General features: G+C 39.5%; 1 protein-coding gene across 1 annotated transcript in view; it reads right to left on the bottom strand.

The window, feature by feature from the left end:
• Positions 1-400: 400 nt before the first annotated feature.
• cul5a (cullin 5a) overlaps positions 401-14,950 on the bottom strand; it is a 16,250-nt gene continuing 1,700 nt past the window's right edge. The window contains exons 2-19 of the mRNA XM_046862997.1: positions 13,062-13,171; positions 12,850-12,949; positions 10,579-10,755; positions 10,331-10,472; positions 9,828-9,973; positions 8,877-8,957; positions 8,674-8,767; positions 8,458-8,588; positions 8,241-8,348; positions 7,071-7,135; positions 6,823-6,955; positions 6,612-6,743; positions 6,348-6,471; positions 6,088-6,263; positions 5,826-5,987; positions 4,093-4,211; positions 3,853-3,976; positions 401-3,568 (exon numbers count right to left, since the gene is read on the bottom strand). Coding sequence (XP_046718953.1) covers positions 3,374-3,568; positions 3,853-3,976; positions 4,093-4,211; positions 5,826-5,987; positions 6,088-6,263; positions 6,348-6,471; positions 6,612-6,743; positions 6,823-6,955; positions 7,071-7,135; positions 8,241-8,348; positions 8,458-8,588; positions 8,674-8,767; positions 8,877-8,957; positions 9,828-9,973; positions 10,331-10,472; positions 10,579-10,755; positions 12,850-12,949; positions 13,062-13,171 — 2,319 coding nt within the window. The 3' untranslated portion in view covers positions 401-3,373. The remainder of the gene's footprint in view (positions 3,569-3,852; positions 3,977-4,092; positions 4,212-5,825; positions 5,988-6,087; positions 6,264-6,347; positions 6,472-6,611; positions 6,744-6,822; positions 6,956-7,070; positions 7,136-8,240; positions 8,349-8,457; positions 8,589-8,673; positions 8,768-8,876; positions 8,958-9,827; positions 9,974-10,330; positions 10,473-10,578; positions 10,756-12,849; positions 12,950-13,061; positions 13,172-14,950) is intronic.

Consider the following 14,950-nt stretch of genomic DNA (forward strand, 5'->3'; position numbering starts at 1 on the left):
AATGAAGATCCAAATAAGAATAATTACAATATAACGTCGTTTATATCAATCTTGTGATGCATCATGTCACAGCACACTTATCTGAGGTATTCTCTCAGGTATCAGGTTGTTCTTTTGATCGGTTTGATATTTATACGGTATTTCTAGACAATAAAGTGTCATCAAACCCAACGCAAACCTCCTCATAATCGTATATGATATACAGTGTATCGTTGAAATATCTTCAAGTATCTATATGATAGACTTGAAAGCAGTCTAGATGTATTTCTGCTGATTTACACAGCAGAAAAGATGCATTGTCAGGTTTCTGATGTGATGCGCATACTTCTGATCAGTGTGAACTTGTGCTAAAAAAAGATGTAGATGTAGTGTATTAAACCATCATTAAAGCTGAATCAGCCTCCTTTAAAAGACGTCTTTATTTTGCAAGGAAATAAATTATACAACATAAAAAAAAACTTAAGTGAAGAGAAATAAACATATGGTGTACACCAAACCGGTTCACCCTGACTGCACGATGAACATCCACTCGAGCGCCCCACAGCTCCACTCACTTACTCACATTCACGTGAATTCAGCAGGGGATTAAAAAACCCAAGTCTTTATAGATACAGCTGTCAGGTCTTCGCAACTCAGAGATGTAGATGATCCTAGGCAGTAATGCATGTTTAATAAGTAAATGAATACGTTTCTATTCTTTTGTCACGTTGGTGCAGTTTCACACCAAGTATACATCAATTTCTTGCCATCATTTTCCTAAAGACAAAACTGTCAAGTGCAGAAAATTACTCACTCACTCACTCGGCACATAACACTGAAAATTGTTCATTCAACTCGACTCGTAGGACATGAAAGAAAGTGAATACTGATTATATGTTTCACTGCAGCCTTTTCACATGCGGATGAAGTGGGAGGAGTGTGAAAAGAGAACAAGACACATACAAACACAATCAGCCTCTGAAAGCTCTCATGATGATTTAAAAAAAAAAGGTGCTGGAAAACGACGCCAGGATTTCACGGACAAAGATGTTTCTGTGATCTCAAGTGTTCAACCGAAGCAACTTTAAGGTCTATTGTTGTAGGGTTTAACACACACTGGATAACGACAACTTTTAACGTTCTTCCGCTTTAATCTCAGCGTTCTCTAAATATCCTCTGTCCGCTATGGATTTCACTTAAACAACCACAAAGTTATTAAAACAAGTTGGAGAATATTCACAATGTGTCTGAATTTACTTTCTTGTTTGGTAAAAATAAAAACGCTTCGGGTAATTATTTGCTTAGTTATTTCTATATTTGAATGCATTTCCATTCAATCTTAATGACAGAAATTTACTTGTAAAAATAGTGGATTTAAGAAACAATTCACCCATTAGGTAGTTCAGAGAAATTGAAATATCATCATAGTGTCGTTCTACTTAGGAAACCCTACTATCATACCATATATGCCAAATGTAACAATTTTATAATGTAAAAAATAAAAAAGAAAAAATTCCTACACACCAATCACAAGTGGTGTATGGGTTTCTTTGAGGCTCCTCCCACCACAATCACTATGCTAGCTCTGAATAAGCGAGTGTATGTGCATGTGAGAGTAAAGGCTGTTTTTCCATCTTGCACCCAATGTTCTTAAGAAATAGTTTCCAAACGCAGCGTGACCCCGACCTGAATAAAGTGCATACTGAAGGTGAACGAAAGAATGACGTGTCCATCTGTTGCGTTTACAGACAAAGTAATAGTCTCTGTGTGTCTGTGTTTTTCCTGTCTGCTCTGGGAGACTGGCCATTAAGTTTTCACATTGAAATGATACCATGTTGTATAATCGATGGTGAACAAAGCATGTACAAATTGAACCCTGTACCCAAATTCAAAGTAGTCTCAAAAAAAGATACCGGAACATGCCGATTTGAAATGTATCATACGTGCTTTGTATTGCTTTATGTGATATTTACTTCGATTTTCTTTCTATTATCACAGGCCCAGTGATCTCAGTTCTCAAAAAGATTCTTTAAAGCTCTTTCCTAGTGAAGGTCAGTGTATACAACCTAACTAACAACTGGTGTGAAGTAACAAAATAAGGTTTAAAATGATTTAGGTTTTCAATCGAGTTTAGCAATTTGTCTCTGATCACTTATCATCATATAAATCTGGTAAAGAAAAAAAAACGGTTTGACTGTTACATTGCTCTTATTCATTTAAGTGTAAGGATATAAAAAAAAGATCATTTAGAAAACAGAGTAATGATATCTGTCAAACGGAGCTCATCCTATATAATGGAGTCAAATACGCTAAAAACGTTCCTTATATAATTTCTCCAATGTCGTTGGGACGCTTCGGGAAAATGAAACCGTTCCATTAACACTTATTTATTATTATTTTTTTAATAACACAGCTGCCCCGAATTAACTCGCTGAGAAGCCGAAGTGTCCTTAAAAGGCTTGAAAGGTCAACGGAAGAAGAGTAACTGTATCTTCAGGGCGAGTCAAAACAAAACAAATCTGATAACGGAACAGACGCCTACCAAAACCCCATGTGGTACAGAGGAACTGCAGTGTGTATGTAGTATTACACCGTAACTGTATCTGACGTTGTGCATGATGGAGAGCAGACAATAATAAGGAATAAAGGGGAGGTGAAGTGATCGTTTCTGTCATATCAAGATGGATGCCTTTCAGCACATTTCACCATCAACTACTGAAGTTTACCATGTTCTCAAAAAACAAAACAAAAAAACAAACTGAGCAACACGGAACAGATAGCCGCGTGGCCATGCTGAATGTGTGGCAGAATGCGTAAAGTGCTAACGATCCAGTTCACCGTCCTGGTGACGGAGCTCCCATGTGGCTGCAGTGTGAGCTTTTGAACCAGGCTGAGAGCTGAGCTGGAGAGGAGAAGAGTGGACACAGCCTGGACCAGACAAGGCCGGACGGACGGACACACACACACACACACACACACACACACACACACACACACACACACACAGCAAGTCCTCTGATGATTCCCACCGACAGCATGCTGTTGATGTCGACACTCACAAAAAAGGCAAACCACCCACCATGCATACTGACTACCTGTTGGCAAAAATATAGTTTGTGTTGTTTTTTTTGTTTTTTTTTGTGTTTTTCCATTGAAATCTCCCATCCTCATCTCAGGTTTCTTTACTGTAAGGTAAGGCAGGGATTTTTCTTGAAAACAAGCTATTCTGGTGTGTGACTGTCGTTTAAAACAAGCCCATCACTCCACGAGAAGATCAGCAGCCAGCGTGGTTGCTCCGTTGTGTCAGCACTCCTCTCCCACCGCTGAGCCACTGCATGTTCACTGTCTTCATCTTGATTGGAACGATAAGCATTTCCAGCATAAAACCTCAGTGCTATGCCATGTAGATGAAGGTGTTAATGTCCGACTCGTCACGCTTGATGTACTTGTGCTCAATCAGCCACTCGATCTGCTCTTTGATCATCTTCTTCTGGGGAAGGAACATGTTTTTCAGGATCTCCACCAGCTCGGTCTGCAGCTGGGCATTAGTGATCTTCTTTCGCATCTTCATTATTTGAATAATGGCCTCCTGCAACAACGAAAGTGAGAATTGAGAAAGAAATTGTAACAAAACAAATCTCCCTTTGTGAAAAACCCAGCAGCCCATTGCAGGCGAAATTATCTTATATAACTAAGGCAATGTTTTTTGTATGTAACCCTCTAGAAGTTTGTGTAGCAACAAGAGCTGTAGGCGCTGAACCATGCTCTGCCAGCTGAAGACCCCTGCCCCTGAATATGAATTAACATCATTATATGTATATGAAACAACTTGCAGCCATTCTGTACATTATTCCTCTCAAAATGATTACATACCTGTGTTCTTAATATTCTAAGTTGAACTATTCCTTCATTCTCCTCCTCTCTCATTCTCTCTGTAGTCAACTGAAGGCGGCCAATCAGGTTAATCTTCCCTCTCTTCTGCACCTTGGAGTTTTTTCTGATGAGCCAAACAATGAATACTGTATCACCAGGACTCAACACATTTTACCTGATTAATCAATCAATGTAGACAATAAAAATAAAATAATTGAATAAACAACAAGAGATACATACATCAAGGAGAATTCCTGATTAACGAAGAACAATGTACTGTCTGTGAAGTCTTTGGGAGAGCTCACTTGAGGTTCGTATGAAAGCACCTGCCGTTTAAGTTTTGGGAAGGCAACAAGAGACTAAAGGGAGAGAGAAACAAACAGCTAAAATAAAAGTCAAAAGTCTACATGGCACTTAAGTTCACCAGCTACATAATTAAGAAGTCGTAGGCCAAAAGTTTAAATGTTGGACTTTTTGTTGACTGCACAACCCTCAACTTCTTAGCTGTATAAATGAGATAACAGTAAATCACTCTCGATAAGGGCATCTGGCAAACGCCAACCATGGAAATGTTCTTAAGAACGACTTAACAGTTGGTGTGGATCCCAACAGGATTAATCAGTTTTGCTGATCAACCGGCACCAATAGTTGATTGCTGGTACTATCTGCAATAAAAACCATACCACTAGTTTTACCCTCTGTTGCTGGAGCGGCTGGGAAGGTCCGCTGTCATTACAAGAGCGGCCTCTAGAGGCGAATCGCTGAAACCACGTGTGGTTTGTTTTCACACGCGAGAATTTGGAAGCTGCATTGAGGAAGCGATATTATATGTACTAACTATAATGTATCATTTATTAAATTATATCTATTAATATAATGAATATTTATATTGATTTAATTTTAGCACATTTTCATGATTCAGTAGTTTTATAATAATAATAATAAAACAATTAACATTAAGAAACTGAGGTATGATTTTTGCATAAGATTTTGTTAACACCTTAGCAGCAATTCTCGGAAGAACCTTGCAGGCTCTGTCAGGTTGCGTGGGAACAGTTGCAGTACCACTATTTTTGAGTTCCTTCAGAAATGAGATTTTCAATCAGGTTCAAGTTTGCTCTCTGGTATCCTCAAGAGCATTAATGGTAGCCAATCCTTCAGCTGTGTTGCATGTCACTGTCATCTCAAGGAAGTCAGAAGTTTCCTAATTTTCCCCAATATTACTGACCAGCCCCTGCCTCCTTACATCAGGGCAATGTGCTGCAGAATATGGATGGAATTAGTCATGATAAATCTGCTTCCCTTCAAAAGTCTAGGAGTGTTTAATCTTGATTTGATGATTGCTTTTTTAATGACCCAAGAATCCTTTAGAAGCCTTTTGACAAACTCCAAATATGCAGTCACATGCCTTTTACTAATAAGCCATTTCTGTCTGGCCAGTCAACTATAAATAAAGGGTGAACCCTTGTGTCGGGTTCTTACATTTCTCTGCAAAACAGAACCTCAGGAGCTTTATCAGAGTGACCTCAGGTTCTTGGTCACTTGCCTGACTATAATTTTTTCCCCCCTTTTTCAGAATTGGCTCGGTTTCGCTGGGTTCAGTTCAACTTTATTGCCATATGTTATAGGAATTGCCTTCTTCTATTTAAGAATGATAGAAGCACCCAGTGTTCTTCAGGATGCTCAAAGCTGCAGGGTTTCTGGGTCTGTAGACAATTCCTTTGGGTTGTAACTCTACTCTGCTAGGCAGACATTTGCCTATCCAAATGATGTTCCAGCAAACTGAATGTACATATTATAAGGAATTTATAGCACCGAATTCATAATACTGAAAGAAAATTATTCATTTATGGAGTATTTTATGCAGATTGACAATCAATGTTCAAGTTATGGTGTAATGTAACAAAACGAAGAGAGGGTATCTAATGCTTTTTTTCAATGCATTGTATAATTGTAACACTTTTAGCCCTCACCCAGAGTGTGCGTCTCAGCTCTGCATCAGGTAGCTCAGTGGCAAGCTTCAGGTTCTCAAAGCTGATCTTCTCTCTGGGTCTTTGGTTCCAGGCAAAAAGAACAGCCAGCTGGAAAGTTGTGACCTCTAAGTCATATTGACCCACTTCATTCTTAAATGTGATCTGTGGCAAACAAACAAACAAACAGGAAGATGATCTTCTTCTCTGCAGGCACAGCTTCAAGTAAACTTATAAACAGAAACAAAAATACAACCCAACTCACAATGCCATTGGACATAAGGTGGTGCCAGTGCAGCTTCCTGCCACTGTGATTTTTCTTGTAAAAGTCTTCGACTTCGGGAATAAGGTCCTCCAGCTCAGTGGGTAGTGAAACAAAGACCTTCTCTGAGCTACGTGACCATGCTCCAGCATTCAGGATCTTGATATTTACGGAGTCAGCTGCACCACAGAAGGAAGGACAGCATGAGAACGACACTTGTTTTCTGTTTGGACATGAATGAAATGCCTGTGTTTTGAAGTCACCTGGTAAAGCAAGCTTGTTGTGTTTATGCATCTCCTTGAACACCTGGTTTAGATCCTCTGAGACTTTGATGTCTTGGAACATTCTAGCTAGCTTGTTGACATAATCGGCCGGCATACCAACTTCCTACGGAATGAGAGAAAGGATATTGGTAATTAAAACCTAATTATGATCTCAAAATTGAGAATTTGCATAGGAATAGAGAATTACAATTCTGTCTCTTTATGATTAAGTAAAATAATTATAGCATCATCACTGTCCTTTACCCTGAGCCATTCAACCATGTTCTCTTCAATCTCGCTGTCAGCCGAGATGTCCAGAATTAGCCTCCTAGTCAGGTGGGCTTTATGGTACCTCATAAACACGTCTTTATTCTGGACATATTTAAGCACCAGCAACTACAAAGAGAAAGACAGGTTTAGGTCTGGCATCCTCAGAAAAACCTCAGGTCCTCAGCCTGTTTTTAGAGATCCTTACCACTTCTTTGAGCTTCAGCTCTATCTCCTCAGAGGTCAGCTTCTTGCTGAGTGGCGTCTTCCTCAGCAGCATGTCACAGTAGTTGGCTAGCAGCTCTGGACACTTGGACTCAGGTTGTGTTTTGAGGCCCACTCTGTGTACAAGTACACAGCTGAATTACTAAATCATTTTAACTTGTGGACAAAGCAAGCTATACAAATAGTTCAAAATGGTCAAGAAGGAGCCAGAACTTTGCTTTGCTCACTCACCCCTTTTGTTTCATAGGTAGCTCCAACTTAAATATTGTGGCATCATTCACAACTGCTTTGTATGCCTACAGAAAATGTACAGGGTGTTATATAATCACCTTTTCATACTTTGGCATTTAATGGCCACCATTATGGGGGGAACAGAAAGCAGTCTTTATTAGTAGAGATGTGCATCTCCATAACCGAGGCCGATGCGATTCGCAATTCGAAGCATAGCCATTGATAACATACATTAAAAGGTACATATGAGCAGCTAACCAATGTGATTCAATTCACCCTTTTACGATGCAGTGCGAATCAATTTCGATTGTGATACAATGGAAAAAAATATGATTCTATGCAATTCATTATGGTACAGATAGTTTTCTTTTCTTTCTTTGGTTCAGACAGACAGCAAATCCTAAATTTACTCAGAAGTGGCGTCTGACTTCCGTAGTGCAAAAAATAAAATAAATAGATTAAATAAAACCAGACATTCTGTTCCTGTTACCTCTACTACTGCAATGTTAATCTATATTCTACGTGAATCTCAGGACACGCCTCGGGTCATATTCACGTAGCAGCATTGGTGCAGAGAGAACGCGGGTTGAGAAACTGTTTAGCGAGGAGAAATCAATGTACATGATTGTCAATATTGGTCACAAATGATTGTTCACTTTCTAACTAATAAAAGTACAGCGCATCTACTAATAATTATATATATAAAAATATTTTTTTACCGATGGTAAATATGTTAAAAACGATGCAGTGCGAAACCAATTTGTATCTGATGCACACGTCTTCGCTTCGATACATTTTAAGCCAATAGACAGATGTTACCATCCCTGTTCACTAGGTATGAGATATATACTGTATAAATAAAATAAAATCATATTATAACACCCTTTTGTGGAGACAAGATGGGATATCCAAATAGAGAAACTTTTAGGTGACACAAATCACAAGTTATACAATTCAGAATACTATAAATTCTGTACTATTTGTCACTTTACAAGCTGTTAAATATGAGCAATATCGCCATCTATCAAGGATTAGCGTCCATTGTGTGTTAGACTTAGAAACAGCACACTATCACTCAGCCCTAGTGTGCAGTAATCAATCATTTTGTATTAAAATGAAAAATTCTGTATTCAAATTTGTAATAAATGTAGGAACTTCAAATGGACTCACTTTATCTCTGGCTGTGAGGAACCGAGGATCGTCCTGGAACGCCTCCTTTACAAGTTTACTAAAGCGGTTGAACAGAGTGAGAAGCTGCTCCACGTACTTCTCAGAGTCCTAAACACAAATTTTTGACCAGAGAGTAAAGATATTTAAGATACCATTCATAATTCAGACCATATCAACAGTAATAATAAGCACAGTGGTTTTTTTTTTCTCCACTCACTGTCGTGATAGTCTCAGCAGCAGCAACCATGTCGGCCAGACCAGCACTGATGATGTGTTCCTCCAGATCTTTAAGCATGGGTTCAATTCCACTGGGTACTTTATCCATCAGTGAGAACATCAAGTGAAGCTCTGTAATTGTAATTTGAATCGTTATAGCAACAAGAAGACCAATGCTCAAAAGGAAATCTAGTTAATCAGTGGTTCTGATACTCACTGTCAGTTTCATTGCGTTTAATCATGCCTGGACATTCTGCTAAGATCGTTTCTTTGAATGACGTCACCAGTGCATTAACACAACATTCCATAAGCTGAAAAGAAAGATGATTTCTAATTTGGTCATTTTACATTTCAATGCTTATGGTTTCAAATATTATCTCAGTGAAAAGATAGCACAGAGGACGCAGTCTAAATACTCACTGCTTGAACAGAGTTACATTCGCGTCGTGTCTCTAAATAGCGTAGTGCACGTTTTTCTTCCTCCCTTAATTTAGCGTCTGCCTGCGAGTGACACGGATGACAAACGGGGAAGAAAAAATAAATAAAATCACAAGTGATTATACAAATCACAAGAATGAAAAAAGGGCAGTTATGTAATTACTATTACAGTTTATATGGCCACACACTTGACATCACAAGTTGTTTTTGAACATGCTGGTCCGTATTAATCTCCCTTTGCTCTTCCAAAAACCTTCGCTCTTCTGGTAAAGCTTTCTGCTTTATTTTGAAGCATGCCTACGGGGATTCGATCGGAGCATGCTGGAACGGCTTTTAATGAAGGGAAAGCATAACGCTGCAGCAAATAATGCTCAGCTTTACAGAGATAAAGAGGTTATAAAGTTGAAATGCTTAAGTTTTTAGATATTTTAAGGTCATTTGAAAGGTGCATTACCTTATTTAAACAAAAGTGTCAACCATATTACCAGTTAAACCTGCTGACAATCATGTACAACAGGCTACCGTACAATTTAATTGCAGGTAATATTAGAACATTAATGGAAATGTATTCCCCAATAATTTATTTGTGACTAATTCACTTTCTACCAGTCGGCTCTTATATCATACAACAGCTACCAACCGGGGAAATCAAAGACTAATATGTGCATCTCTGCAGGGACTTGAAAAAATGTGCATTAGCTATTCTGATAGACAGGTTATAGAGATTATAGTCTTCACATCTTGGCTTTCTATCGTGAATAATCGACACTGTCAGAATTCAGACTCACTGTGGAGTCTGTGAAGGATCTGTGAAGATGTTTCATATACGTATCATACCTTGCAACTTGTATAAAAGAGGCAGTTATATCATTTGATATTTACAATCAAATGTCCACACAGAATTATAACTTACTGCTTGAATAAACCTCTTACATATTTCATGTAGTTTTGTACTCCGTTTTGCTGCAGGTAGGAAGGAGCCTGTGTCCTGTAAAACCTCTCAGTGGAGTCCAGGTAGGCCTTCTCAAAGTTATCCCTGTAGATCTGCAGCTTATCATCAGGGTTGGAACACAGGTTTACTGCAAAAACGGTGACATTAGGGATCTTAATGAGAGTATAGAGTTCATGCACACGCTCACCTAAATACACTATGAATGTGGATATCATGAACAATAGATTAAAAGGTATGTGCTCCCTCTATAACAACAGACCTAATGCATTATTTTGGTTTAACAGCATAATCTGTTGTGTGTTATTCATCACATAATAAACACGCACCACTGGCATTAGACCCTAAACCCTTATACCCTAGATATATATACAATTTTTAGCAACAAAAAAAACAACAACAATAATCCCTCAAAACAAATACATCACCTCCACTATTTATTACTTTTGAGAAAAATTATGAAAATGTTTAAATGCTTTGTCTTTACCATAAGACTCGCGCACCCCGATGACCAGCTGAGAGTCAAAGGCCTCCCCAAGTCTTTCAGCATGGACCAGCTTCATTGCACTGTCCTGCAGCCTGTTCTTGATATTGGAAAAAATTGATTCGTTCCAAGTGTCCAACATCAGCTAGGAATTGACAGAGAAGGAAAAACAAAGGTCAAACATAATGCAAAGCACTAAGCATTAAACGCTGAGCCAACGGCTCCGGATCTTTTGCTGACTCCTTCCTCACCTTGCGCACTATACTGTCCTCCACGTTGGACTTCTTGTTGCTGCCTTGTTTCCCCATCAGAGTGATCTCGAGCTGGCAAAATGGCTTAGGTAGTATATCACACTGAGTGAAGAACTTCCTCCACTCCACGATGTAAGCCTTGAGGAGGGCTGTATCATCTTGGTGACTGAGCACCCTCTGAAAAGCACGAGGTTTGACAATGCCTCAGGATTAGTGGAGATTGTGCAAAATGATTTTAAAGAAAACAATGAAGCTCTAGCCCTAATCCAGAATCTGCTTCAGTGTGATATATCAATGCTAATGTTTGCTTACCTCCTCCATGATAAACATTCGAGCGCTGACAGAAATTAAATTAACACAAGATAAGCAAATTTCTTCCTCTTACAGTGTAGCACCTGGAAATGTCAGGTCCTAATGTTAATCTAATTTATTCTACATAGATCCTGTTATTACTAGATGGCTCGACTGTCAATAAATAATTGTTCCCATCAGTTGCGTTAAATCGATTTGCACTTCAAGACATTGCAGATTGTTCATTAGGTTGGGTTTGTGCTTGTTTCTGATACAAGTTATAAGCAGTCGATTACATAGTAACATGATTGATGTACTGTAATCCCACGCTTTGCCGCGGTTCGAATCTCGCACCCCGGTTTATCGCGGAATTCCATTTGCCACATAACTAATTTATTTGCCTGATTTTCCCGGACTAGACCAAAAAATCCTGTTGGGAATTGTTTTTATTTTTGTTTTTATGTTGGGAGTTTTATGTTGAAATAATGAAATTTATGGATAAAAATATAATTATGAATTACAAAATGAAGTAAAATGTTAACAGTACAGTACTGTATAGATAAAATAGCATTTTTGCGGTGGTGTCCGTTAACCGCGGATAAACGGGAGATTACTGTATTCATTTGTAGCAGAGCAGCAATCGGTTTTGGAGCCACCCATCTTCTTTGATGTCAGGAAATATAATAATAATAATTAATAATAATAATAATTTAACCTTTATTCGTCCCACAGTGGGGAAATTTCTAGTTTTTTCGCATACCCCAACTCATCTGGAAGCTGGGGTCAGAGCGCAGGGTCAGCCATGGTACGGCGCCCCTGGAGCTGATAGGGTTAAGTGCCTTGCTCAAGGGCTCAACAGTGGTAGCTTGGCTGTGCTGGGGTTCGAACCGCTGACCTTGTGATCAGTAACCCAGAGCCTTAACCACTGGACTACCACTGCCCCTAGTTGCAATGAGTGGGACGGGTACGGCAGTCTGTTTGACTTAGTGGAGACTATTATTTCCAATAAGAGCCGACAACTTTGGCTGATGTGAGTGACAGAAACGGGTGGAGGCTAGATATCGGCATGTCCGGCGACATGAAAAGTTGAACTTTAGTGCGAATATGGATCGCCATAGTGCAGAAGTTACAAATAAACTTTCTTTCGCCTTCTCCCATTAGGGGTCGCCACAGCGGACCATCCGCATGTTTTTAAGCTGAATTCCCTTCCTAACGCAACCCTCCCCATTTATCCGGGCTTGGGACCGGCACTAAGGCTTGTGCAACCCTAATGGCTGGGGTTGGTTCCCTGACCGGGGATCGAACTCGGGCCGCAGTGGTGAGAGCGCCGCATCCTAACCACTAGACCACCAGGGAACCTAGTGCAGAAGTTACAAATGGGAGTGAAAATATAAAGCTAGTTGCACCATTCACTGATGACGGTAAGTTATAGTTTTACCTGTAACGCAAGTTACAAGCACCATCTTTTCTGTTTGCTCATTGGCTGCACATGATCTGGTCATGCACATGAAGGTGAAGAAAAAGGCCAGATGGCTAGCTTTTGCACCTACTGCTGCCACTGCTACACTTAGTGATGAGTCGGTACAGGACAGTAGCCAGGAGCAATATGACCACTGTGTGGAGGGATTCACACAAATATAGGAAACGACTACTTCATCACTGATTGTGTCCAAAAACACTTTCCCCATTTCTGCTTAAAACACAAGGCAGTTTTCTAAACATCACGTAAATCACCAACTATTCAACCTTTCACTGAATATAGTTGCCACGGTTGCTGTTCTCCATTTGATCACGCATGACAAGCTGCCCATTCTCACTCATGTCATATGGCACCTTTTTTGGATCAGGATCCAAAAATCGACGACATACAAAAGTGGTTTAGGTCTGATTTAAATCATTTAAACATTGCTTGATGTTTTTTTTTTTTTTTTACTAAAATAAACAAATATACAAAAACAAAAGCAGGAAGATCTTCCTTACCGCCTGGGCTTGCTTTATAAAATCTAATATGTCCTCCTTGAGAGCCTGATGAATCTTTGCTGGGCCTTTGTCATCCCATAGACAGACTGCATGAACATCTCTGAGGAAGGAAAAAAAAAAACAACAACAAAAAACATAAGACAAAGCAATAAGAGTGAGGATTCAGATAACTTAGTCATTTTAAAGTCTGATAATCAGCATCAAGTTCTTACGAAAAAAGATCGAACCACTGCTGCTTAGTTACTGACTCCTGGCGAAGTAACTTGAGGACGATCGGGCGCATCAGATCCCACTTGTCCTCAAACTGGAGGGACCCTTTGTTCTGAGTACAAATCAAAATGGCTTTGTTAACACACCACAGCATTTTGCTTCATTTTAATTAGTGGTGAATTTAAATTGTTCACTTGGGGCTTTTAAACAACTGTCCAATTAATCTTTCTGGAGCGCAGACTCGGTCAGTGACGTTCTCACACGGACATTCTCACAGAAAACAAGTCGACACTCAAACACATTGGGTGCATAAAATTAACTGGGATATAAGCATTGGGATTAGAATCGGATCAGATTTTGGCAAACCCAAACCAGGCGAAGTAAAACAATCCACCACAAATTGATCTTAGAATTAATAAGACATCCTCCATGGACTTTTTTTTAAGGGACACTTCTACCATTAAAACGTTTGACCAAAGGTAGGGTCCAACTCTTGTCCTTTACTCCGCCTCCTCGTCTGTACGCCTGGAACTGATTGGCTTTCTTGTTGGTGCAGCTCATAAATCTCCTAACGAGTAAATGGAGTCTCAGCTGTAGCTCAGCGTAAAAACCGCTGTGATCCAGTGTCTACCATCTCACTGTCTGATGTTCTTTCTGCACTAAATGTTGCTACATTGCATTTTGTCAAGTCCTGGTTAGTTTTGTGCAGCTGTTATTTTGCGTTATGTTGTTTAACGGAGCACCATGGGTGACCGTTGCTTGTTTCACTGTGTACTTCACTATATATGGTTGAAATGACAATAAAAGCCGACTTGACTCGACTTCTTACAAGAACGACAAAATACAATTCAATTCCGTTAGATTTCTATTGCACTTTTCAACCATAGACATTGTCCCAAAGCAGCTTCACAGCGATTAAGTGGTTATAAAATATGAATTTATATGTGAGTGCCTATAATTCATTTCACCTTTATTTGTAGTGTGCGCTTTTAAAAATGGATATTGTCCTAAAGCAGCTTTACAGAGTTAAAAGGGTTGTAAAGTTTGAATTTATAAGTTTATTTCCTATAAGTGTATCCTTAATGAGTGAGCCAGTGGCAACTGTGGCAATGGCAAACCGCCCAGAGATGGTATTATATTGATATAGAGAACACATTCTCATCTGGGGGGCACCGAATGTCCATTTATTACAGTTTTATCATTGCTGATGTGTACATTTCAGCAATTGACACTTAAATGTAGAACTCTTCCTCTAAGCCATTGTAGCACACAGTTTATATTAATTGCAGTCCTAATCCGTTCTCGTAGTTCTTGATATAAGTTTATTCCACTATAAGTCTATCCCTAATGAGCAAGTCAGTGGCGATAGTGATAAAGGAAAAACTCCCTGGGATGGAATGAGAAAGAGACCTTGAAAAGAACCAGACTTAGAAGGGAACCCATCCTCATCTGTGTGACATTAGTCATAATTACACGTACACTTTTGTCATTCTGACTGAAAGATTTGGTGGACTGTTTACATGAGACGTTATATGGTGTTTACATGCCGACGCTTCCCTGATGTCCTGTCAACATGGAGTTCCATTATTTCCTGTGCGTGCTTTTTTGTGCAAAGTGTCGCTCTTATTCAAGCAACACCATGAATTGAGTAGAGAGGCATACCACTGCTGGAAGGTATGAGAAAAAGACGGGTGCAGGAAGCCAAGCTTTTTGTGTCGTGTGGATGAAGGTCCATATTAAGGACTGGTGGGAGCGGGTTGTATTGCTGGAATTGAGTGACCTGGAATGGACACTAAACTTTCAGATGAGTCGCCTGATATTCACACGTTGGTCTGGACTGGTAGATGGATTTATTGCCTGAAAAGAGGAGACTGTCAGAAATCCAATGCCC

Source organism: Silurus meridionalis, chromosome 12 (assembly GCF_014805685.1).
Source record: "Silurus meridionalis isolate SWU-2019-XX chromosome 12, ASM1480568v1, whole genome shotgun sequence".
NCBI classification, from domain to species: domain Eukaryota; kingdom Metazoa; phylum Chordata; class Actinopteri; order Siluriformes; family Siluridae; genus Silurus; species Silurus meridionalis.